Source organism: Mesocricetus auratus, unplaced genomic scaffold (genome assembly GCF_017639785.1).
Source record: "Mesocricetus auratus isolate SY011 unplaced genomic scaffold, BCM_Maur_2.0 Super-Scaffold_100015, whole genome shotgun sequence".
In the NCBI taxonomy this organism is placed as follows: domain Eukaryota; kingdom Metazoa; phylum Chordata; class Mammalia; order Rodentia; family Cricetidae; genus Mesocricetus; species Mesocricetus auratus.
In genome coordinates this window covers 5,650,917-5,677,541 of record NW_024429198.1, presented here as the reverse complement: position 1 = coordinate 5,677,541, position 26,625 = coordinate 5,650,917, and the positions used below count along the sequence as shown (strand labels likewise).

The 26,625-nt window shown below is 38.4% G+C and overlaps 1 protein-coding gene across 4 annotated transcripts in view; it reads left to right on the top strand.

Moving 5' to 3' along the window:
* Spef2 (sperm flagellar 2) overlaps positions 1-26,625 on the top strand; it is a 169,549-nt gene that overhangs the window by 125,497 nt on the left and 17,427 nt on the right. For 2 of the 4 annotated variants that reach the window (XM_040757660.1, XM_040757661.1), the window contains 10 exons: positions 2,710-2,890; positions 9,427-9,580; positions 10,121-10,249; positions 13,605-13,743; positions 16,127-16,356; positions 19,852-21,014; positions 21,134-21,351; positions 21,462-21,670; positions 21,768-21,891; positions 21,987-23,465. In XM_040757660.1, the coding sequence (XP_040613594.1) occupies positions 2,710-2,890; positions 9,427-9,580; positions 10,121-10,249; positions 13,605-13,743; positions 16,127-16,356; positions 19,852-21,014; positions 21,134-21,351; positions 21,462-21,670; positions 21,768-21,891; positions 21,987-22,341 (2,902 nt within the window). In that variant the 3' untranslated portion in view covers positions 22,342-23,465. Of the gene's footprint in view, positions 1-2,709; positions 2,891-9,426; positions 9,581-10,120; positions 10,250-13,604; positions 13,744-16,126; positions 16,357-19,851; positions 21,015-21,133; positions 21,352-21,461; positions 21,671-21,767; positions 21,892-21,986; positions 23,466-24,128; positions 24,236-24,841; positions 25,025-26,625 lie in introns of those variants that run through there. The other 2 variants (XM_040757663.1, XM_013119022.3) reach the window with 1 other exon arrangement.

Here is a 26,625-nt window from a genome sequence, read left to right as displayed (position 1 = left end):
GGAAGGAAATATAGAGGCTAGAAGATGCCACCATCAGGATGTGTGTGTGTGTGTGTGTGTGTGAGAGAGAGAGAGAGAGAGAGAGAGAGAGAGAGAGAGAGAGAGAGAGAGAGAGAGAGAGAGTGTGTGTGTGTGTGTGTTGCCATTGCAAACAAAACTCCACAGGAGCTTCAGTTGCCAGGACTGGGCCTGAATAAGACTGAGCCTGTAAACAGCCACACATGGGTATGATAGGAGCTCATAGCATCTTATCCCTCTGCTAAACTATTGGCAACTGATAGATTCTTAGGAAGAGACAGTCATTGTCTTCAGTATGTGACAAGCAGTAAGCCTCCAAACTCCAGCGGATAATTCCAAATCCGTGGCCATACAGATAGATGATCCTGGTTAAAATTAGTGGGTCATAAACCCAAAGAATTCCTAAGTGACATGTCATGACTACTGTCCTGCAAAGCAAAGTCTTGTACTATATGAAGTGTCTACAGATGGCCACACATACACACACACACACACACACACACACACACACACACACACATCTACCTCAAACGAACTTGGAACTTGAATAGCTTTGATTTAGCATTAATTGGATATCAAGATATAATTCAATGTGTGAGTGTATTTTCAGTGCATTGCCTTTATAGTTACGTTAAATCATCAGAACTTCAAGTACTAAGTCATAGTTACTGTTGTAATTTTAAAAAGTGGCATAAGAGAGAAAGACACCATTTGACAGAGCTCATGTGGAGGGTTTTTTATTAGAGGGAAGGGAATGGGGAATGGGGAGGGAATGGGGGAGAGTGGCCTCTGGAGACAGAAATAGCAGAAGAGAAGAGAGAGGCAGATACAGAGAAGGAGAGACAGAAACAGAGAGATAGAGAAACAGAGAGAGAGAGAGATGGGAGGTGAGCAGGGCCCTTTTAAAAGGGAAGGTAGTGAATGTGCACAGGTGGTGCTCTTAGTGGCGGCAGATGAGGGCATATCCTGTCAGAACCCCAAGGACAGGCCAGTACAGATGCCTGAATACTAACAGTTACTGCTCTACTACTGTGAGGATATTGTATGACCAAAGAAACTCTTATAAAAGAAAGCATCTAATTGGAAGCTTGATTACAGTTTTAGAGGGTTAGTTCATGATCATCCTGGTGGGAAACAGACAGGCATGGCACTGGAGCAGTAGCTGAGAGATTTACACCCTGGTCTGCAGGAAGAGAGAGAAAGACACTGGGCCTGGCATTGGTTTTTGAAATTTCAAAGTCCACCTCCAGTAACACATATTCTTCAACAAAGTAATACCTACTCCAGCAACCAAAATCACCACTCCTAACCTTTCCCAAACAGTTCATCAGATGAGGATTAAGCATTGAAATACATGAATTTATGGAGGCATTCTCATTCAAACCTTCACACACTGTGAAAATCAAAGTGTCAATTCAAGAAATCTCATTCGATACTTCCAAACAAGAGAAAGCTAGATGTTTTCCAGAGTTCACAATTATCTTTCTAAATACGTATTCCAAATCCCACCTTCTTGATTCTATAAAAACAAATATTATTCCTGCTGTTGGTCCTGATACTGTTAGTATCCAGGCATCTGTACTGGCCTGTCCTTGGGGTTCTGACAGGATACACCCTCAGCTGCAGCCACTCAGAGCACCACCTCTGCACATTCACTGCATTCCCTTTTGAAAGGGCCATGCCCACCCCCCATCCTTCTCTCTCTCTTTCTCTCCCTCTCTCTGCCTGTTTACCTCTCTCCCTTCCTTTCTCTCTCTCCCCCTGTCTTTCCTTTCTCCTCTCTCCTGCTGCTCCTATCTTCGGAGGTCAGTCTCCCTTCTCCCTTTCCCCAATTAAAAAAAAAAACCCTATGCTTGAACCCTGTCACATGGCATCTTCCTCTCATGTGTGCTTTTCTTAAATTACAACAGACTCACTTGTTAAAATTTCAGCCAAGTCATTTTTGGAATTACTATTTTCCAATTCCTTCTCCAAACTTAAGGCCCTTTATATTTTTGTCACTAGAGGATGACCCCAATTACAAATGAACACTCTACCCTAGGTGATTCCTTATACTTGAGTTAACCCCTGAGATGCTAGGATCAATGATTGTATATTCTCAGAAATTGTTCTAAGACCTCCACGTGAATATTAATGAGAGAAGGTGGAGAACAAGCTTCAGCCATGTGTTTCGCCATAGCGCCTGAGGAAGAGAAAGCCCCCTCTATCATAAGCGAGGAAGGGAAGGGCTTCTGAAGCTTCACTTTGACATCCACACAAACATCACCTCTGTTTACTATGCTATTGACCATCTTGAATAAGTTTCATTAGGTTTACTTTTCCCATACTGATTTGCCTTCATGAGAAGACATGCCCTAGAAATATGACAAAAGGAGGCATTTGGGGGGGTCTTTCTTCATAATGACTTATCTAACCCTCCTCTTTTAATTATTGAGAACTTAATCTGAAATGTCTTATTACTGCTTGCTGCGAGTTTTCTATTATTAGCAAGATTTTGTAGGCCACATAAATGTGATTAATACAACATTTTCCAATCATAGCCCTTCAAAATAATTCTTCTAAGAAGACCTTGGAAGTGTGAATTAAAGCAACACAACAAAGAGGCACAAACTAACACTGTCACAGAAATAGAATTCTGTTAAATGAAACCCTTATGTTTCTTTGGTTTGTTTTTTTTTTCCTCCCCCAAAGAATTCCTGTAGTTCCTCGAATATCCAGTTCTCCAGAAAATGTTACCATCAAACCAAAGGTGAAAGCATTACTGAAGGGCAAGATCGATCCCTCCTTAGAAGGTTTGGAATCTAACTTTGAGGTAGATGAGAAGATAGTAATGGACACCTGGCAGCAGGCTTCCTTAGCCATCTCCCACATGGTAAGCAGTACCTATAGTTGAATTGCTTGTCAGCAGCCCTACTATTTAAGTGTCATGGTTGGTAACATGGTACAAGTGCAACATTTATATGAGAGCCATAATCGTGGTATAAAAATGCATGACTTGCAGAAATTATCATTATTAAAGGGGTGGATTATTGGGAGGGTTCCTCAATGAAATAGGAAGTTAAGAGATACAGCCAACAACTCTTTAAAATCATGAAAGAAGTAAGACAATACTTAGATTCATTTCAGTGCTGCTCTAGGTTGCCAATGTAGAAGCCTAAATGTCAAGAGAATATTAAAGAGGAACGCAACTGAAAGATAAGAAAATATGAGAGGGTGTAATGGTGGCCCTAGGGAAACGACACCCTTATTGACAGGGATATGTGCTGCCCTGTGCTGGATAACTTTGTCATCTAACAATGAGGTCCATCATGGTCAAATTTTCTCTTTCCTAGAAAAACCAGATTGGTAATGTTTTGTTGTTGGTGGTGGTGGTGGTGGTGATCTTTTTTGTTCATTGTTTTTATTATCTGATTCTACTGACTTTAGTTTTAATGAGTGAAGAATAATTCTTTTCAAAGTCATGAAAGAAAATACAAAACCCAACTGGCCCACCGACTTCCCAATTTCAACCTGTCTGCTTGTTATTTTCTCTAAATCACAATAGAGTAAGTAGTATTATCCTTTTACAGTAGAGAACTAAAGTCTAGACAGGTTGACCGCCTACTGCTTGGTTTCTATTCTACCAACTTGGCTTTTATTTTCCTTTTGTGCCAAGCATTCTTTGATTTCACTGAAGTACTACATCTAATCAGAAAGCAGTATCAACCTTTCCACAGGTCTCAAGAAAGCTACAGAAGAGGAGCCTCATCATAACAACACACTAGGAGGTCTTCCTGAACTTCCTTTGGGGTCTGTTTATTCTGACATTACTCCAAAACAGCAAGGTCTACTTTCTCCCCCATCTTTCTTTTGTTCTCCTCATTACTTTCTTGTGTCTCTCACAGAGTGATTTCAAACTCCTCTCTTGTCACATTTATTTTAAAGAACCTTTAACTGCAGATCTTGCCTACATTTTTAAAAAGTGCATGAAATGTAATTTTCTGGCTTCATAGACTCAGGAAAATATTACTCATGACACCAGTACCCAGAGGTGACACAAGGTGTGAAAATGTGCAGCTATTAGGTCTCCTCATCACCTTCCAAACTTTAGCCATCTTGAATGAGCCATCATCTTGCCTTTTCAATCAATTCTTTTCTCACCCAAGTCTATAACTTCTAAACAATACATTGTACTTGTCCCTGACTTTGAGTTTTAAGGAAATGGACCTTTTGCCACATTTGTGTGTGGGGGGGGGTTCATTTTTAGGACATTATTCATTATAGTAATCTCATATTGTTGAGTGTGATTGTATGCTGTTCATTTTCTTTGTTGTGTAGTGTTCTGTTACATACTTGTATCACAGTTTCATTAACCAAGCTGTTACTGACCCACACGTGGGTTTGCATTTTGATGCCATTGGACACAACTACTGTGAATATTCTTACACTTATCTCTTAGAACCAATGAGTATGCAAAGCCTCCTTAGACCTGCGAATATATTCTGTCATCCACACATCACTTTGCTTTCGTGTGTGTGTGTGTGTGTGTGTGTGTATGATTTGTGTGCAAGTGTGGATATGTGCCTGTTATCATGCATATATTGTAGTCAGAGGACATTAGGTGTCTTTCCACACTTTCCACTTTCTTTGCAACAGACTCTTGGTTCTTCACCCCTGCCTCTTACACATATGTATGCCAGGTTAACCATCTCATGATCTTTAGAGAGTTCTCCTCTTTCCAACTCTGATCGTGTTTTACTTTGGCTACAGAGGGCCAACACTACCCCCAGTTTTGTGTAATTTATTGAGATTCAAACACAAGTCTTCACCCTTGCTTAGCAACCACTCTATCCATTAAGATATTGTCAATCCATAATTTGTCATTTTTTATCTTGTTTTCCTGAATACATTACTTGGTTCTACTACTTTTCATATGCCTTAATCTAGTACAATGCCCACACCTAACATAATTCTGAATATCAGTATAGTCCTAAGATGCTGCTTCAGTTGCTGCCATGATCACAACATTGAAGCCAACAAAAAGATGATGATGACAATAATGATTCCCACAAAAACCACAAGTACCAAGTCCCAGAGAGTGGGAAACAGGTGCAGATTTTCTAGGAAGATCGTGAATTATTTGTATTGTTAATTGAAGTTCAAAAACAGAATGGGCCAATCATACATCATAAATTAAAACTACCAGGGAAAATAATTCATTTTTAGCAAGATGAACATACTACCAGAATGTTAGCTACATATCACAATTAACATGGTCTGCTTTGGTTTTAGAAAATCTGTTAGCTTCTCTAAGTCTTCAATTTCTTCTCTGTAATATGAGAAAAATTCCCAGTGATTCAAAGAAATTCAGTGAAGTAATGAGTATGAAATATTTTAGAAACTACGAATATAGTTCATTTGCTAGAAATTTACTTAAAATTGTACATTTTCCTTTTGTACTTTGGAATGTCTCATAGAAATCATAAGAAAAAATAATCATTTAATATAACTAGTAATATTATATATGAATCAAGATTTTTTGTGTTGTAATAGACTTCTGTAAATCAAATGTTACACAATTAAAAACAGACAAATAATAAAAGATAGTCATGAGTTTAGCACCCATACCCTTGGATAATAAAACCATGCCTTGTTAGAAAACAAACATTTAAAGAACTTTGAGTTCCAAATGGACAGATGTGATTCAGAAAACGGATGTAGGCAAACAGTTCCAAATGATATTGGTGCAATTGAAGTGAACTGCATTTTGACTCAGGCTTTTTCTAAGGTGCAATTTTACCAAAAGCTATTCATTTAGTATGCTATGTTAATTTTTAGCAGAACTTTCTAATTGATAGGTATGTAATGATTTCAGAGAAGTCATATTTAACACCTACAATGTCAAAAAATAATGTTTAAAGTTCTTACCAGCCCTATCAGCTACTTTAAAGAGTGTAGTCTGAATTCTTCTAATTTTTGAAAGAGATCTGGAGGTCTTTGAGAGAAGTGGACAAGAAAAATGCTAAGGATAATCACTATCTTCATCATCTTCAACATCACAAGGTTGTTGCCAAGGGGATAAATCCAATCTTAAAGGAAATTGCTAACTTACAGTACTTTGCAAGAACAAAATTTTTAAAACATGAATTTATTACAGTTTAATGGGGGGTGCTAACAAGCAAGCTTTCAACTTTACCAAGAACTTGAAAATACAGTAGATAGCATAAAATCCATGTTTATCAAAAGATTATCTGGAGGGGGTGACGATGTAAATAATGCTACCTGAAAAGGAGGTCTAAGATATTTTATTAAATATAGAAATAACTTACTGGGAAAAGCTCTATGGTCCCCGCAGTGGCCAATATCCAAGAGAGAGATTTGCTTTCCCTTCCCCTTTTACCCTCCCATGTCTCATATGAGAATGTGAGCTTTCCCCTGCAGGGCTGGGGAACCAAGCCAACCAAACTAGCTTGTTCTATACAGCTTTCCTGGATATCTCAAGTGCTGTTGACAGATCATTCTGCAACATCTAACAATTTTAAAATAAAAATCTATTAGTTAAGAAACAATTGTCCTCTATACATAGAGCATATGTACCTAGTTATGGAGAGCACAGATAGGTCGAGGAGCATGAAAGACCATTAGGGTGAAGAGACTTAACACCCACAGAACATCTGGGGACAGCTGTATTCTGGGTCATAGGACAGAAAGTATCTCATGTGTCTGGAGAAGGCAAAAATTTACTGGCCCTATGTAAACAAAATTGCAAAGACCTTTGAGGGAAATATGCCTTGTTCATATTTCTATATGTCTCCCTTCTTCATTCTCCTCATTCTAGTAATCTCAGAATCATATCAGATCTGGACCTCATCAATGCTTATATAAATATAGCTTTCTTGATTCTCTTTTGCTGACTTCCAAAATGCATGTGTCTGAGCTCTCTCTGGTCTCATAAATAATATTCACTGCCCTAGAGTCAGATGAACTTAGTACTTAGTTATACTGTTTCTAAAAACAGAAATGACCTGAGTGGCATAGCCCTTAGAAAGAGATTTTCGGTAGATAGATAGATATAAAGATAGATAGATGGTGAACAGACAGACAGATTATAGATAGATAGATAGATAGATAGATAGATAGATAGATGGTAGATTTTTATATGTAAACATGCATATTGTCTTTAATTTTAAATTTGCAAACTAATTGTATACCTTTTTTGGCTTATAATTTGAAATTCTGATATTGATAGACATTTAAAAATGATTAACCAGACTAATAGTGTATCCACCACTCCATTTACTTGTCAACTTTTAAACATTTAGACTCTACTCCTTTAGCAATTTTGAAATATTAAATACATTATTAACTACTGTCACCATGCTAGGTAGTATGCCATTAGAATTTATTTCTTCCACCTGACTAAAACATTTTATCCCTTTAACACTTTTCTCCACATCCTCTCTATCTACCTTCAACCTCTGATAGCCACCATTTAACTCTACAACTCTATATTTCAATGAGTTCAGTGTGTGTGTGTGTGTGTGTGTGTGTGTGTGTGTGTGTAAGAGAGAAAAATCTGAGAGGTTGTATAGTATTTAATGTTATGTGTTTATATATAACATCATTTGAGTTTAACTATGTAGCGTGAGACAAGGCTTTCTATAACCTAAAGTATATAACAAATCTTAGAGGAGAGAGGAGGTAAAAAGGGCCCTGTAAAGATCGGTATCTCCTCAGTGTGAGGATGTAATTTCCCCATTTTGTGACTAACAGAGTGGTAATTTAGCCATAATCCAGACATTCATGAGTATGAGAGAGGTACTGACTACAGTGGAAACACTTGGAACATCACCGAGTAGAAGAAGATAGGGGCTGTGAGGTTAGCCATTGGCAACTACCATCTTCATAAGCAGTGAGTGACTCTTCTGGGAGGGTGTCAAGAATTTAGAATGGAAGCGTAGGATTGGAGTACTTATGATTCAACTGATATAGGACAATGCATTCTCCAGAACTTGCTAGAGAGACATGAAAATTTTATCCATACTGTACAGACACAATATGCCAACACACATGCCTTTGCAATATGAAAACTTCATAGGAGAATATTCAGTTAGGATTAAAATGTAAAAGTAAATAAATATATAAAATCTTCATAGAGCATCATCTATGCAATAAAGTTTAAAAATGTGCTTGTTATTTTTCTGTCAATTTGACACAAGTTGGAGTCATCTGGAAAGGGGGACTTGTCTTTTGGGGAATTGTCTTTATCAAGTTGCCCTGTAGGCAAGTCTGTGGGAGACTTTCTTGATTAATAATTGGTACGAGATGGCATAGCCCTGGGCAGATGGTCCTGGCTTGATTAAGAAAGCAAGCTGTGCAAATCATGGAAAGCAGAGCAGTAAGCAGTGTCCCTCTGTAATTCCTGACTCTATGTATGATTGAGTTCCTACTTTAACTTCCATTAATGATGGGCTGCCATTTGTAGGTGCAAACCAAATAAACCTTTTCCTCTCCAAGTTGCCATTTGCTGTGGTGCTTATCGTAGCAATAGAAAGCAAACTAGAACAGAAACAGATATAAGGAGAAAAAAATGCCTGTCTTAGACACCATGAGATAACAAAAACTTGAAAGATGATCCAATAAATTCATAGAGGTGGTGTCAATCTCACAAATTTGAGGAGAAAGACCATCAACACAAACAATTGCCAAATTATTTGTTTAAAGAAACCTTCTTTATTTGTCTACAGAGAGATCAGTTTGGGACTTGGGGAAGATGAGGGTTGTTATAGTTCAGGAATAAGAGGTTTCTAAATGGTGGATTTGGCAGGCAAATAGGCAAGGTTACAGCAGCATACCATAAACATCACAAGTTGATCGTAACAGCCTCCTAAAACAAAGACGTGGTTGCAAGGTAGTCATAACAAGGTGGCTATAACAACATTTTGAAATGAAGATGGGGTTGCTCTTTTCCTGGAATAGGCAGCACAGAACCATCTGTAGACAAGTTACAGATGGAACATAGCCTAATCCTTGAGAAACAGATTTAATCATAAACAGGAATGAATCTAGTTTGTCTCTACAGTAAGATGACTTTCAAGTCTAAGATGGAGGCAGGCTGGTTATCAGTGGAGAGAAAACTAAATGACCATATGCAAAACCCTACATTTGCCAGCTTCAGAGTTCAAAATGAGTGTGCATAAAAATGCATTCCAATCAGGGATTAATGGGATGAGAGCCTCCTTTTAGACAGGGGACTAGCACTTGTGGTCTGGATCAGCCAATCATAAAACGGTGTGCTTCTTAAAGGGCAAGAACACGGGCTTCATTGTTCACAGAAGAATGAAGCTTCCATGGAATCTGAGAGGGTAAAACCAAAAGATTGTCATGTTTGCTAAACACCATCTTAACTGAGACACTGCTATCATACAGGTGGCTGCAGAAGTTCATCAAAGACTCATAGAAGAAGAAAAAGAAACACCCCCAGTGGATTCCAAAGAAAAGTCTCCTCAGTCGGGTACAAATAAAAAGGCCAAGAAAGAGAAGGAGGCGCCCAAGAAGAAAAAGGCAGAAAAGAAAGGAAAAGGTATCAAGGCACTAGGACCTGGTACCCAAGTCTCTTCAAACCTCTTGGTAGGAAACCAACCTTTAACCAGGTGATTCACCTGTAAGCCACTCAGGTGCTAGCCATTGTTTTAAACTCTGTCTGTTGTTGGCAAAATACTTTGCAGATCCTCAGCAAATATCCACACACTCTTTAAAAAAAAACTAAGAACTGCTTTCAAATATATATACACACGTCTATATACGTTTTAAGACAGTAATTCTGCAGGTGATTAATTTATCTTTTTAAAATTCTGTAATCACTTCTGCACTCACCTCGTTTTTTTCTTGAGATGTGACATAACATGTTTTGTTACGAAACCAGACCAGAAAGTTTACCGAATTACCAATGAAGGGTTATAAATACTTCATTACCCAACTCAGAGAACCCAAAGTTCCTTGATTCCAAATCTCCAGCAGTTTCTGACTGTACAGATTTTTCTCTGTCATCATATCCACCAAGTGCTATGTCCATAAACTCGTAGGTTGGTGATTTACTCACCATGTGTCAATTACCTTTCAGGTAAATCATCACCGGTGGCAGAGGTCAGTCCCGTCACACTATCACCCGAGGAACTAGCTGAAATGGAAAGGAAGAATGAACTGAAACTCAAGATTAAGGAAGAACATCTTGCTGCACTGCAGTTGGAAGGTGGGAGGAGGAATCGAACACGATTTTCGGTAGAGAGCAAACCAGTAGACCAGTAACCCAGGCAGGGCTCCTCAGTAATCTCTGGATGTCTTTCAGAACTCAGGCAGACAGACTGAAAACATACCATTCACATGGTTGTTTTCATTTGACTGTAGAAAGACCAGCTTTGGCTGCTATGGTGTATGAGCTAGTTGAGTCTATATTTTAATTTAACCTAACTAAATTAACTCATTTATTTATTGAGATAAGGTTTAGCAGCTTTGTAGTCTAGCCTGGCTTCAAACTTGCTGAGAAGTGCTCTCTATTATTGAAGTAACAATTCTCCTATGTCTGTCTCCTGAGTGAAAAGATTACAGGCTAGTACCACTGTACCTAACTCCCTAATTAATCTTGTTTAGTGTATCTGCAGGCTGTCAGAAAGATTTAAGAAAGATTAAAACAAAACAAAAAAGGGCATAAATTCAAATTTCAAAGACTAGAAAAAAAATAAATTGCAAGTTGGTATGGTTTTGCAGGATTATGTAGAAGCTGTGTAACACTGATGTTTTTATATTGCAAAAGAGGAAGTCACTCCTTTCATTAGGAAAATACCTGGGTCTGGAGAGACTGCTTAGTGGTTAAGAGTACTTACTGCTCTTCCAGAGGATTCAAATCCAATTCCTAGCACACACATACATGGTGGTTCACATCCATCTGTAACTCCAGTTTCCAGGGAATCCAACGCCTTCTTTGGACCTCTACTGGCACCAGGCACACATATGATGGACATACATATTCGGCTGGCAAAACACTCATATACATAAAGCTTTAAAAGTAAATAAATACTGAAAAAGGAAAAGAAACCTGGTCAAAGCCTAGTAAGCTCTGAGGATGAGTTTCTGGAAACAAAGACTAGTCAAGAGACTTCACGTCTCAAGTTTAAGGCTTTTCTTCCCTATACTCAACAATAACTCTGCAAGACCTGTTCTCCTATGGCTCTTCTGATTTTCTTTTACTGCAATTCAAAATGGAATTTAGAATATCAGGACTTGAGCAAAGATAGTCTATGGAAAGGAAGGATTGTCAGTGTCCTAGCTGACAAAACTTTAATGTAAGCAAGGGCACAGAGAAACCACCAAAATGACCCATCCATTGTTGTGAGCTATTACTTTAACTATATAAAGATATGGTACATTTGGTTTGCTTCTTTTGTTTAACTGTGTAAAGATGTGTTGCTTTGTCTGCCTAAGACACCTGATTGATCTAATATAAACCTGAATGGCCAACAGCTAGGCAGTAGAGGGATAGGTACTGCTGGCAGACAGAATAAGGAGGAGTAAAAGACTCAGAGAGAACCAGGGAAAAAAAGAGGGAGACACCAACCAGCCCAAACACAAAGGAAGCAGAAAAGTAGGACATTAAGAATGAAAGAAAGGTAAAAAGCCCCAAAGCAAAATGTCAATGAAGAGAAACAGGACAATTTACATTATAAGAGCTAATGGGACAAGCGTAAGATAAGGACCAGCATTCATAATAAGCTTCCATGTCACACTTGGAGGCTGGTGGTTCAACAATCCATGAAGAAGAAGGTTTTTATTTTAGATATGAGAGAGCTAATAACCAGAGGTCTTTGGGGGGAAGTCCAAAGCATCCATGCCTACCACTGTATGATAGTCTGGCAAGGTCAGCGTGGGGGCAAGGAAAACCCTTGTGGGTTATAAAGTAAAACCCATAGCTCAGGGCTGTGGAGGGAATCCTGGGAACTAGATTAGCCTGGCAGTTTACAAGGTGGGGGAGGGGACTTGTGGCTTGCTATGTACCATAGGTATGTGTCAATAGGGAAGTGACTCTTCCTGGCAGACAGAAACCAGTTTCACAGGTTCCTGAGGAATATAAGAGTGAACTGTTGTCTTTCCACTATCAACCCTCCTGGAGACCTGCTTAATCTAAACCAAGACTATCATTTTGGACCAAGTCAGCAGACCTGTTCTTTTGGGGGGTGGTTGGTATTTTTCCTTTTGAACTTAATACATAATATGGCCATATTGGGCCAACTAGATATTTACTAGGGGAACATTAATTAAATAAGGATGTTTTCCAGCTCGTGTCTCTCCCCTTTATTATCCCTTCACCCCACTATCCATTCTGCCACCACAGCAGAAATATCAAAAGTGACCTGAACCCAGGGAGCTGCAAGGCATCCAGAGAGTAGAACATGCATTTTCCTCTCTCCAGTGTCTGTCTTCACATGTGATTCCTGTTGCTTCCAGTATGTTTCATCTTTAAATTTGCCTGACACAGGATCCTCAATGAGATAAAAACTTTTCCTCACGTTACAAAAGTTGTCAAGTTTTTCACTGCAGGCTGTGCCCCTGTAGTGGTTGCTGAGACACATGTACATATGTAATCGAGCTAGAAGAAAAGAGATATAAACCGTGACTTCTAACATTCTGTAATGGGACAAGGTGGAGAGGCATCAGGAAAGACTTCCAGATGAACTAATGTTAGCTGAACCAGAGAGAAGGGGAAAATGCACTCAGTAGACAGGCCAGGGGCAGGAATAGAAAACAGAGGTATGGGCCAAATCCAAAGAGGATATAAAAACTATTCAGTGAGTAGCTGTGAAATGTAGGAGATAAACCAGGAAGGAGTGACTTGGGGACTGGGAAGTCAGATCATGGATTGTCTACTAGAACCTTCCTCAACAGATAGATGTAAGATGCATTCTCTGTGGAAGTTGGGAGGTGATGCCACCTGAGCAGAAGTGTGATTACACTGACATCTGTAGGAAGGCAGAAGGCTCCAGTGACTCTGAGTGCTACAGAGGTAGATTTGGGATTGAAGTGGGGAACAGAAGGGAGAGAACACACAGTTTAGGAATGAGTCAATTCGTGATCTTGCATATATCGGCTCTACTAAGTGTAAAGCTCATGAATAATTCTAGTTTAAATTCTCAAAAGACTTTACTGCACATTTCATTTTGCTTCTCTGAGAAGGAAGCCACCTTACCCACAATGGGGTATCATAAATCAAAGTGTGATTGGTATAAGTAGAGTTGAGTCATCATAAAAATGCATGTATGCATTAAAAATACAATGAAAATTCCCCTTTATGTATTGGTTATATTAATTTTATAGAACAAGAGGTTTCATTTTGATTTTGTATGTATGCATATGACATACTTTAATCATATCCATCCCTCATTTTTCTTTCTTGATCCCCCAACCCCGACCTTTGTATACTTCCTCTTTCTAAATAGCCTCCATCCTCCTTCCATGCGTTTTAAAGTACAGATTCCCTATGACTAAGAAAGCATACTATTTGTCCTTCTGAGTTCAGTTTATTTAGTTTACAAACAGTTTCTCTTTTTGAATAGAAGTAGCCACGCAATTTCGACTTGAACTAATAAAGACAAAAGCCTTGGCTGTCCTTGAAGATTTAGTGATAAAGGTGATTGATGTCTACAAGTTCATGGAAAAATGGCTTGGCCAGAGATATTTAAATGAAATGGCCAGGTAAGTTAGGTTCTCCATAGCTAAAAAAAGAAAAAACATACTATGTGCCAGAAATGAAAAATTTGACAAGGGTGTTTAGGACATCCACAGATTTAAATTGGTGTGTGTGTGTGTGTGTGTGTGTGTGTGTGTGTGTGTGTGTGTGTGTGTAAAGTTTAAGATTCAGGAACTCTTGTTATAAACACTCTAAATGAACATCACCATCACATTCGTTTTGACTATTTTCTGCCAGTAAACTGTGCTTCAAAGGGGTCTGTTGTGATACAGCTTTCATTTTATGAGTTCAGTTTTTACTCTTTTCAATGGGAGCTTTAGTATGCAAGATAATATTACACATAATTTTAATCCAGGAGACTGGGATTCCCAAAGTATCCACAAGTGAATACCAAGTATGATTGCTTAGAGCTCATTAGTTTTATGTGCAAAAAGGACTCCAGCTAGGTTATCACACCATTTTCAGCTTGAACTAGAGCCTATAATATGTATAATGGAGGGTAGATTGTAAACATATACTGAGAGTTTTGCACTTGTGTGAGAATGGGCATCAAATGGTCAATGTTCTCAGAAGCAGTAATTACTATCTGTAAACAGCCTCTGTGTTTCTCATCATAAAAACACACGTTGAAGTTTTCAGCCCAGCTGTTCAGTACTATTGTTCCTTCACAGAAAGTCAGGAATTGAAAAATATCCAAACATACCCATTTCCTTGGTTAACCTTGCTACCATTATGTATAACAAACTATTACTGTTGGGCAGTCAAGTCGCTTACTATTAACTTTGCAATGATGTTGGGTCCTAGTCTGTGCCTGCCATCTATAAATGAAAGATTTTATCTCAGTTCTTAGGATTCACAGTTTCCATCCATATGTCTATGCATCAAGTGTAAATGGATATTAATTCTATGTGATATACTTACAGTGCTCATATTTGTTTTGTGTATGTCTCTGCCTTCTGAGTCTGAAAATACTATGTAGTCTGACCACAGGAAACCACAAAATGTGAAGCTAAAAATTACTTGAGAGAGAGAGAGAGAAAGAGGGAGGAGGGAGAGAGAGACAGGGAGGGGGAGGGGGGAGGAGGAAGAGAGAGAGGGGGAGGAGGGAGAGAGAGAGAGAGAGAGAGAGAGAGAGAGAGAGAGAGAGAGAGAGAGAGAGAGAGAGAGAGAGAGAGAGAGAGAGAGAGAGAGGAAAGAGAGAGAGAGCCTTTCTGTCAAATCCATTTGAACCCTAAATTTATTTCCCTGGCATTTTCTTTCTTCGGTATTGAAATCACTCATAGTAACCTTCCACTAGGTGGTGCACAGTCATTTGATATTCTGGTTCTGGCCAAGTCTCAACCTGTACAACCTTTCTTCATGTAAACTCAGGTTCTATGTGATACTCTACTTGTGTGTCCCCAACAGCAGAACACTCTAAACCACAAATTAATTAGCAAATTTTATAAGAACATCCACAGTGAGCATCAGGAGTAGTTTAATTTAAAGGCATATTTTCAAGGACAGGAGCTAATAATACTTTTTAAAGTTTCAGTAAATGAACATTTTGTAGCTCATCATATAAAGACAGAGTAGGTATGTATCATCTCGTGATGTTCAATCTTTCATCATAAGATCAAGACAAGATCTTTTTTCATTACAGTGGCAGTACATTTAATTATGTCTATTACCTAAGACACCCTTGCATTGCCTTTCATTAGGCCATTAACTATTAACTGGATATTTATACCCCTGACCTGTGTGATTTCTTGTAAATCACCATAAAAGAGTGAGTAAATATTCATGGCTTCATTTGAAAGATAAAACACTCACAGACCCATGACTAACCATGGGGTTATGGTGGGCACATGCTATAGGTGAGAGCCTAGGATCCATTTCAACTGTGCCATGATAGCTCTTAACTGTTGCTGCTCATGGTCACATCATCCAGCTTTGAACTTTGTGCACTGGGGGCTCTTCTACCATGTGTGTCCTGGGTAACATTGAACCCTTTGACATAAAGCTATGAGAAAAGCTGGTTTTGCTTTTCTAGTAATAAATGACAGTTATCAAACACTGTGATCTGCCATATCAACTTACTTTGAAAAATAATCTAGCCTTTGGTATTATTATTATATAGAAAAGTATGTTTCAATACTAATAAAACCAAATTTAACAGGCTGTCTTCTTGTTCAGCTTTGCATAAAACTGAAATGCATTAGCTACTTAATAAGAGTATGCTTTGTTTTTAATCTTTATTAATTTGTACCCTGCCTTAAGATAAATTAAAATCTTTAAATACTTATAGAATCATCTAACTTACCATGTCGCATGTTAGATTTTGTGTGTGTTTCATTAAATTAATAGTATTTTCAGTGGAGATCACCCTGTTCGTTTTACTATTTTTAGTATAGAGAAGTTGACTGAAGTAGCTCGATACTACATTGAAACATCTACAAAAATTCAAAATGAGATTTATTTAAGCCAGGAAGAGTTCTACATCAATGGAGATATAAAAGTCTTTCCAGATGCTATCCCACCAACCCGCCCTCCACCAGTAGAAAAGGAAGAAAATGGCACCATGACAATTGAACAGCTTGACAATCTCCGAGATCAGTTCCTCGATATAGCACCTAAAGGTAAGAAAATAATCTCCACTGATGGAACACAAGATGAATAAAGTTGTCTGTGGTGGTTATCACTTCACCGGAAGACAAGTGAGCTCTGTTGGAGTGTGTGACACTGCAAGTAGACCTTGCTTTGTTTTAATTTGTCAGATATTTGCTATAAGTGACATTAATCTGAATTAAACAAGCAAGAGAGTTGTAGTGACCAACACTCCAGCACTGTGAGAGTATGGTAGTGGTCATCCCTGGTAACTCCTTTCTCCTGTCTTCCTCCTCTCTTAGAGGCCCCACTAGTAAACTTGACACCATTTGACATATGGAAGATTATCTTTGTCCATACATCTAAGTAGAGATGTATCAGGTATACTGAGTTTGTGTTTGTATAGACAGTAAGGGGATACTAAGAAGTGAAGGATGACCCTCCTAGAACTGCCTTTTCCTTAAGTGCCTCATAGATCTTGAGTAGAAACAAAGGAGTTACTGGTAGGTATTTACCTAATTAATTTGGTCACATGAATGCTTATGTTATTTTCTTCACAAAAATTCTTAAATCCCTTTTATTATCACAGTTCTGTGCCTTCTGCAATGAATTCCACCAATTAATATCCTATGTAATTGAGACTGACGTGTGTAGAATCATCATCGATAGTCATCGGGACCAAACACTCAGTCACAAATCAGTTAAGCAATGTGTCTATGATCATATAAATTTTGGACTCAGATAATTCAAAGTTTGTTCATGTGTGAACTAAGTTGTCTTTCATAAATAGGTTTATTTTACTTCCTCAAATGTCCTAATTATTGGGACACCATCCCTTTTCCCTGGAGATAGTAAATGGAATTTAATATAAATTTTTGAAAATTAGTCCCAGAAATCCATAGAAAATATCGTTGATAACAACAGTGATAATTCACTCTATAGTTTACAGGTTCCCTTGCCAAGGCCAATGGATATCAAGGTTTATGTATGTTTGCTTGTATGAATACATGCACTGACATGTGTCAGCTCATCAAACAGCCTGAGAAGTCTTTATGCCTCCAATGTATAAAAACACATTCTAAGGATAGATGTGATGGTGACATTTGGACAAGATTAATGTGGTCACCATCAAGTAACAAAGATCCCACTTTGTCAAAGGCAACTCAAAAATGTTATTACCTTCTAGCAAGGCAGAGTCCATCCTCTTTCAAGTTAAATGAATTTTGCAATGCACTTTAAATTTGTGTGTATGTGTGTGTGTGTGTGTGTGTGTGTGTGTGTGTGTGTGTGTGTGAATGCCTGCACGAAATGTGTGTATATACATCATATACATGCCTGGTGCTGGTGGAGGTCAAAGATCAGAGACAGGCATCAAGCCCTGGAGCTATGATTACAGGTAGTGAGAGCTACCTTATGGATCCTGGGAACTAAATATAGGTCCTTTTAAGTGTCAGCTTCCCAGCCCCTGAAATATCCTTTTATCACATCACTTAATTTTGAAATTGAAGTAGCTATTCATTTTTTTCATGGTAGGTCTTTTACATGCAAAATAATGGTGACTGAGAGGAAACTATCTAATTAGTGGGCTAACAAAACAGATTTCGAGGTATTTGAGTAGGTGGAAGTAGACTTTTGAAAATTTTAAGCCATTCATAATTCATTTCTAAAGGGATCCTAGTAATGATGGTGAATATCATAATACATTCTTCAATATATCCTCAAGGTCAAAGATTACATTCCAGTTAAGAGCTTAAAATTAAAAAACAAATAACATTTGACAACCTAACACAAACCTACCTCAACACATAAACTCTAGAAAGACTAGAATACATGTATATTCCCAGATAAAATTTATCTTTTTTTCTGAATATAATAAATAGGATAGGACTATTTCAGACAATGATGAAGCAACAAGAGTGATGTCTTGGTCACTGTTCTATTGCTGTGAAGAGACACCATGTCCATGACAACACTTACAAAAGAAAGCACTTGGTCAAGTAGTGGTGGTGCATGCCTTTAATCCCAGGACTGTGGAGTCAGAGACAGGAGGATCTCTATGATTTCAAGACCAGCCTGATCTACAGAACAAGTTCCAGGACAGGCTTCAAAGCTACAGAGAAACCCTGTCTAAGAAAAACAAAATAAATAAATAATGCATTTAATTAGAGTTTGCTCACAGTTTCAGATATTTAGTTCATTATCATCATGTCAGGGACCATGGCATCACTCAGTCATGGTGCTGGAGAAGCAGATGATACTTCTACACTGGGATTCCCCAGTAGCAGAAAAAGACTGATACTAGGCTTGGCTTGGGCTTTTGAAACCCCCAATAACACACTTTCTCTAAACAAGGCCTCATCAATTAACCCTTCTCAAGTAGTGACATTCACTGATGACTAAACATTCAAATATATGTACTTATAGGGTCATTCTTATTCAAACCACAAGAGGATTGATGGAGAAAGATGAAAGTAACTAATAGCTAATTTAAAAACAATAATTAAAAGAAAACCATTTGCTATGGTGGAGTTTAGGGTGTGACTTGAAAAGTCAGGCAAAGAAAATTTAATATAAAGCAGTAGGTTAATATGAATATGAAATTTAGGAAAATGTCCAAGAGTGCAAACTAAAGGAGAATTCATGTACAGTGATCATGACTGGTCCAAGAAAAAAATGTGGCGAAAAAACCAGCAAATCTAAGGAAGCATTGATTCCTTAGATTTGGTGACAAGGATACAGAGGGTATTTAAATTTAGAAGAACAAACTTTAGAAAATGTATAGCAAAGAGTATAGGAGGATGCATGTTGAGGGAATGGTCAAGAGACCAGCCCATGTTTCCTTCTCCAGTTGTATGAAAACTGCAGGAAAACAGCTGGAGGGTCTTTATCATAGGAGTACCCCAACACACACTCAGCTGGAGAAACAACCCACACATGGATAACTACTGTCATTTAGACAGACGGTACAGTGCTGTGTATGAGATGTGGGGCTTTTGATGATTCAAAGTTAGTTATGGTCTAACTTTGATCATATTATGAACAAACAATATACTAGTTGAGAAGAATATGCCTTCTGTATGTTTATTTCTAGCTATATGCTAGGCACTTAATCACAGTTTCTGTGTCTCATCAGCTGAATGTTCATTGTCATTGTTGATTGCCTAAACATGGCCTGCACAAGACCACACCAGCCAACACTGCACCATAGATGGGCGAAAGGCTCCAAAGGCTCCGCCCCTAGCTAAGGAGCTACAGACAGTCTGTAGCTACTGAAAAGAGGAATATATTTTCTTCAGGTCAAATCCCCGATAAGAAGGTTGCCCATTCCAAAATGATTAGCCCTATACTCGTGTGCATGTAATCAACACCAACTGCATTCACCATTATATGTATGTGTATTTCATATATGTATATACATATATTATACAATACATGTATATATATATTATATGACAAGAGAATATGTATTTAAGAGGCAGATGTGGGTGGGAGGAGTGCTTTAATAACTATGTGGAGTTTTTTTAAAGGCAAAGACTCTCGAGACACTATGATTCCAGTCACCAAAAAGCAGAAAAAGTCACGAAAACTTTACTACTACCTCCCAGAAAGAAATCATCAGTTTTTGAAAATCTGGCTGAAAAAATACCCTTGGCTTGTATACGATGAGCTATTAAACCTTATGTTCTGTGCCCTGTGCCGTAAGCATGGGATAAAGTCAGGGGGAAGTCAAGTAAGTTTTTTCTACGGCACTGACAACTTCAGGGCTGAATTTCTCAGTGCACATCATCTCAGCGAAGCCCATGCCAAGGCTTCACTGATGGAAGCAACAAGTGGTTCTCCAGTGGACAGAGCTGCCACAGAGCTGATGGTAAGGACCATGAGCAAAGTGACTCTTGGGAGAATAGAGAACTTATTTAGATCATGCCATGCTCTAGCAAAGACTGGAAGTCCCCTCAAAGACTTTATTTGGATGTGTAAGTTGGATGATATGAAGGGTGTTGATATAGGCCCAGTCTTCAGAACTAATAAATCAGCAAGAACATTTACATATTTCATTGCCGAAGTAGAAAGGAAAAATCTCAGAGAAAAACTAGAAAGAAGTAAATTTTTCTCTGTCATCAGTGATGGAATTGTAGACACTTTAGCCCAGGAAGTCACAATGGTCTATGTTCAGTTTGCACATGCAGGAAAAGTGCAATGTCAGATTGTTGGGGTACAGTCAGTAAAACAGAAGGACCCTTTGACAATAAAAACTGTTATTGAGAAAACTCTAGAGACGAATCTGCAACTTCGGCTGTCGAGCCAAGACTGGGCAAAGAAGTTGGTTGGTTTTGGAAGTGATGATTCCCATGGAATAGAGGGGGAGAACAGAGTGGCCCTGCTTTTAAGGAAAATACAGCCATGTGTGCAAAGTGTGTATTGCTTTGCACATCACCTAGAACTATCTTACAAAGTGGTGTTCCAGAGCATCCCTCTGTACAATGACCTAAAGGAACTCCTTACCAATATTTACCACTTCTATCACCACTCTCCTCTTCGAAAGAGTTCTCTGATAACTGCCTTCAGAGGCCTCCACCTTCGACCCGTGATGCCTTCCCAGATGAGAGGCAGACAGTGGCTTCATGGACTACAAACTGCCCTCCAGAACTTTCTAAAAGGATACCCAGCAATTGTTCAGCAGCTGCGTTCAGTAAGTAATTTTTTAAATATGTTTTTCGGAACATCAAGAAATAATTATGCTGAATTCTTTGGAGTAAGGTTTTTAAGATGGAGACATACCCACCATATCATTCCCAACTTATGTTACAGGCAGATAAAGGCAAAAATGATCCAAGTCAACAGAAAGCCAATGAACTTCTAGATCTTCTTCTCCAAGCTGATATCATCAAATTTGCTCATTTCTTGATGGACATCATTAGTGTCCTTAGCGTTCTGTCCACTGTCAGTAAGAACAGAAATTCTTCAATTGCAGATGTATTTACCACCTTGGAGTCAACACTGCAAATGCTCCAGATATATCAATCAAGGTGACAGGTTGAGGACATCTCAGGGCCTGACAAGGTAGACAGTTTGACTTGGGGAATTGTTTTCCAGGTATTCATCCATTTAATTCTTTATTTGGGTGATCTTCTCCCAGACCAGGGCCAAAAGAACTCAGGGTGGATTCAGCTACACACTTTCACGGTAACTGCCTCAAAGGGAAAGAAAACATTTCTAGCGTGAGAAAGGTGGTTTTAACACATCTTATCAAGAGGCTGCAAGACTGTTTCAGAGATGCCAGCCTAGATGTGGTAAGAGCAACCATGATTGGAAGCTTTAAACTATGGCCTGCAAAGATAAATCAAGGTAACCCATAGGCACCAATAACTCTGAACTCACTGTTCTTTGATTGCGTGAGGTTATTCAGGGTACGTGACACTTTGTTTATCTGTATGGATTGCAGAATTTGGAGAAAAAGAGATATCCATCCTGATTTCACATTATGAACCAGTTCTAGAAGCTGCCAATGTGAAAACTGACGAAGTAGACACAGAATGGAGCATGTTAAAATTAGAAATATATGGCAGGTGAATAAGAAAGCAAGCTGAATAAAATGACATGTATCAGTAACTGGTAAAAGTTAGTTCTCTCAACCTTTCCTGTCCTTCATCTTGCCTTTTAGATTTAACAACATTCGGAAGCTGACCTGGGATTTTGTAAACTCCATTTATGCACATAAGTATCCTAATATCCTGATGCTTGTTGACTTAGTTCTGGCCCTCCCTGCAAGTTCAGCAGAACCAGCACGGGGATGTAGTCAGATGAAGCACTCCCATTCACACATGGGCGAGAAAATCAAGGCGGAAAGCTTGACAGACATCTTAATCATTCAGCTGAACTCTCCGGACATCAGCAGCTTTGACCCCAGGAAAGCTATACATTTATGGAATGCAAGAACACAATCATCGATTGCTCACATGCAAACTAACCTGGACAGTTCATCAAGCTCAGAAAGTCAAGATGAAAGTGATGAGTGATGCAACCTATTTTGACTTTGTTACTGATCACAGCAAGAATAAATAGCTTCCACAAAACTTGAAAGTAACAGCCACTCTTTGCCTCAGACACAAAAGACACAACATTTTCTAAACATACAAAGAGATACACAGCAAAAAAAAAAAATCCAGACTGATTGTCCAACTTCGCTTCTGTGTTTGAATGGTTTTGTTTTAATTCTTTGGGTGAAGGTTGATACTTCTAAGCAATATTTCCATATCATCTGTCTGAGATTTTTCTCAGGGTGAGCAGACTGATGAATTTCGTTATCCCAGAACGTGACACACAGCTGACTCTTGTTCCTGGATAATCCTAAACTCTAGTGGCCGTGAGTAACTAGCCGGGCCAAACTGATAGAATTTTTCTTTAAATTTATCTCTGAACAAACTTTGTCACTGAAATTGTTATCAACAGTATCTGAAACTATCATATCCCTAAATACCTTGGACAGTATTAAAATGGCTGTCACATTTCTCACTAAGATCTCCAGATAAACAATTCCTATGTGCACTGAAAATATCCTTTTATAACATTTTGTTTCCTAATGTTGCCATTAGAACATAACATACTACTACCAGAATTTTAAGTGTTTTGCTTCCCTTTGCAATTTTAATACACTTTATTTGTGGTTCCATCTTAAACAGCATAGCTGATTTTTTTATAACTGAAACTCAATGTGACATCATATAAACTTTTGTTTATAGAGAATTCTTTTACACAGGAAAATGTTCTCATGGCTAACCTTAGATGCTTCAGTGAAATTCAAATAATATAGAATTCATCTCAAAATTACCTGTGGGTGGTTAATTATACCAAAAGAATAAGAGTGAACTCTCGCTACTCATCATATTACCTTACAAATCTCGGAAGTATACATGTGATTTGAATCACCAACATTTAAAGGGATAACTGTATTTCCCTAGAGTTTAGGAAAAAGCACTGAGGATCATGTGGTCTTACAGATATGATGAAAACTCAGATGTAAAAAGAAACATCAGAACGCTATGTCTAATTCACCTTTGTTATTCCTGAAAAAAGAACAGCTCTATACAGTATACCTGCCAAATACCTGGATGTATGTAACTTGTCTCCCATAATTCTAGAAGGTACCTTTGCTCTGTGTGTTAATCAAATGTTTTGTTGTTGTTATTTATTTTATTTCTCTATTTCTAGTGCATGTGCATGCAATTTGGAATGAGAATCTAAGTAGTTGTGTCTTGTAGATATGCTACAGTAGATTAGTGGACAAGAGCAAGGCAGTTGGGTATTTAGTGGTATTTTATGGTTAATTAGAACCTGCAGTCTCATTGAGTTCAATTCAATAGCCATCCAAATCTCCCTGTTTTTACAAAAGTGAGTGGTTGCTAACTGGAAGCCAAATGGAAAGATGAATTCTACCTTCGTTGTGGCTTCCATCTTGTTTTCATGTTTTTGAAATATGAAATATTTTACCCCTGTGTTCTACTGGAAATAGCAAAATTTAGCATGTTTCTTAAAAATTAACCCACTTGAAACAAAACATCAAAGAAGATTTTAAGTTAAGAATTATGCAGTTTCATCATTTTCTCAATCAGGAATATTTTTTGTTGTAGTTTGTTTTGCTTTCTTTCTTTTTTTTTTTTTTCCTGCACCACAGAGGACTCTTTTGAGAGATAACAAGAACATTAGGATTTTTAAAAATGTTTTTAAAGTAATTTCTCTCTAAAGTAATGGTTGCAGTGCTAAATCATTAAGAAAGTCAATAACTAAATGTTTCCTTGTGTTGTAGGCATCATAGGAAATAAAGCATTTACTGACATTCTGCTTGATTTGGTGACCCTGAACCTTGGAACGAACAACCTTCCTAGCAGCTGGATGCACCTCACCCAGCCCGATGTAAGCTTCTGCTTTGTTTGGGATCTAAAAGGCTTTAATGCTGGTCTTCCTCGGTCAGTCAATAGTTCTAAGAGAACTAGTACTTACACAGTTTGTGGCACTAGCAAGAAATCTACAAAATTTAAACTAGTGAATGAACTTGAAAATAAGACATATTATTGATAACCAAACACCTAAACATTTCAGAAACCAGAAGAGTCAACCCAATTACTACCAGTTTGCAGCTATCTTAACAAGTAGCAGTAGATGATTTTGAGAGTCCTTGTTTTTCATCATAATCTCACTAATGCCCAAGGAACTAGAACAGTTACAGTGCACTACCCTGTTAGTATGTTAGGTTGTCAGTCCTTAACCTTCTGCTGGTGAAAAAACACAAGGTTAACTGAAATCCCATAAGTAAATTGGATGAGTAACAGTAAACAGTTATTGGCTGGTATGGATCAGTTGTTAGAACAGAAAATGAAAGTAAACCCAAGCCAGAACTGACTCTGCCTGCCAGTGCAAAATCTCTTGTCCCTTGGTGGAACCAAACTCTGAAAGCTTTAGTGGGAGGAGCTTCAAGTTAGTCACACAAACACTCCGATGAGATTCTCTGTGTTCTTCCAGTTGCAGGAGATAACTTCTTTATTAACAGTAAACTCAGAGTTTGTGGACTGGAGGAAGTTCTTGATGGTTACAGCAATGCCATGGCCCATCCCCCTGGAGGAGGAGCTCCTGGAGACTCTGCAAAGGTTTAAGGCTGTGGATGAAGCTCAGACAGGCACCATCACTTTTGAACAGTATAAGCAGGTAGACCAGCAATACCAGAACCCTTTGTCTAACAAGAATACAGCTCGTTGATGATAGGGCACATTTCAGCTTTCTGTTCTACTCAAATGTAGCCAACACCATCAGAGTCAAAGTCCTAGGCAGGAGTTTGACTTCTATCCTCAGAGAAATCATCAGGAAAAAAAAATAAAGCCAAAAATTCATGGAGAAATAAGGTTTCTTTATAAAGTCACAAAACCTTCATTATCCTTCACCCAAGTTCTCAGCCAGTAGTTAACTGCCTATGGATGCATATTAAAACCACAAGGAGGCCTTTAAATAATCCCAATGCCCAGTATCCTCTACCCCCAAGAATAGCAAGAGCAGTGGTAAAGAACATGGTGGCTGAAGGATGTGGGGGGGTTCCTTTGAAATGAGGGGGTTAGTGGACTATGGGAATTGTTTTGACAAATTGAGTTTAAAATGTCTGTGGCTATACAGTCAGAAATGTCCTGTCTGATACAGCAGGTCAAGGCAGTTCTAAGTCATTGCCATAGGAGTGGATATTGAAACATGGATGGATGAAATCACCTAAGGAAAGTGATAGGTAACCCAGATCACAATACCTGCTCATTGGAGTTGGTGGGTGGAATGTAACTGGTGGTTTGCTATAGAGAAGGATTGTTGGAACTTTTAGTACAGAAGCCAGATTACAAATGATTGAAGAAAAGAATTGGTCATTATGATGATAAATGGAGATAGATAGATAGATCATCTTCTAGTCATCAAGTCAGATAATGAATGCATCTCTTTAGAAATTTTGAAATTTTGAATGGTGATGGAATTCTATAAATGACAGAGGTGCCTTCCTGAATGTGACTTGTTCACTATTCATATGGCTAGAGACAACAAAGAAAGAAGTCACTTATACAACCTTAACTTTGAAGCAGGGTAATGATCTGTAGGGATTTTTCTTTGTGTGTGTGTGTGTGTGTGTGTGTGTGTGTGTGTGTGTGTGTGTGTGTTTGTTTTGTCTTTGTTTTTTGTTTTACTGAAAGCTTAAAGTTTCCGGTCTTGTCTTGTTTAGAATTAATACGTGGCACCCCTTTCATTAGGTAGCCTAGAGGTTCCTGTGCTCACACATTGAGTCAAATGAAGAAACACTTGAATCCTACTGAATTTCTTTATGGCTGATCAAGAAGCTAGTTTGGCTAATTGAGCTCTGATGTATGTACTTCTCAAACTGCAAAATAGGAATGTTGCCACTGCTTACAGTTGGTTATGATGCTTTTATTAGAAAAAGAGAGCAGCAAAGCAAAGCTAATACTATGTCCAGATATCTTTTTTTCCTCAATATATGTCTTTATTTAAATTAGAAGCATGAATGCTTCACATGTCAATCCCAACTCCCTCTCCCACCCCTCCTCCCTCGTCCCTCCACCAGTCTCTATAGCCCCCCACCCGATCCCCACATCATTCCCAAGGGAGGGTGAAGCCCTCCTTGGGGGGATCTCCAAAGTCTGTCCTTTCATCTAGGGCAGGACCTAGGCCCTTCCACACATGTCCAGGCTGAGAGAGCATTCCTCTATTTGAAATGGGCTCCCAAAGATCATTCATACCCCATGGTAAACACTGATCTACTA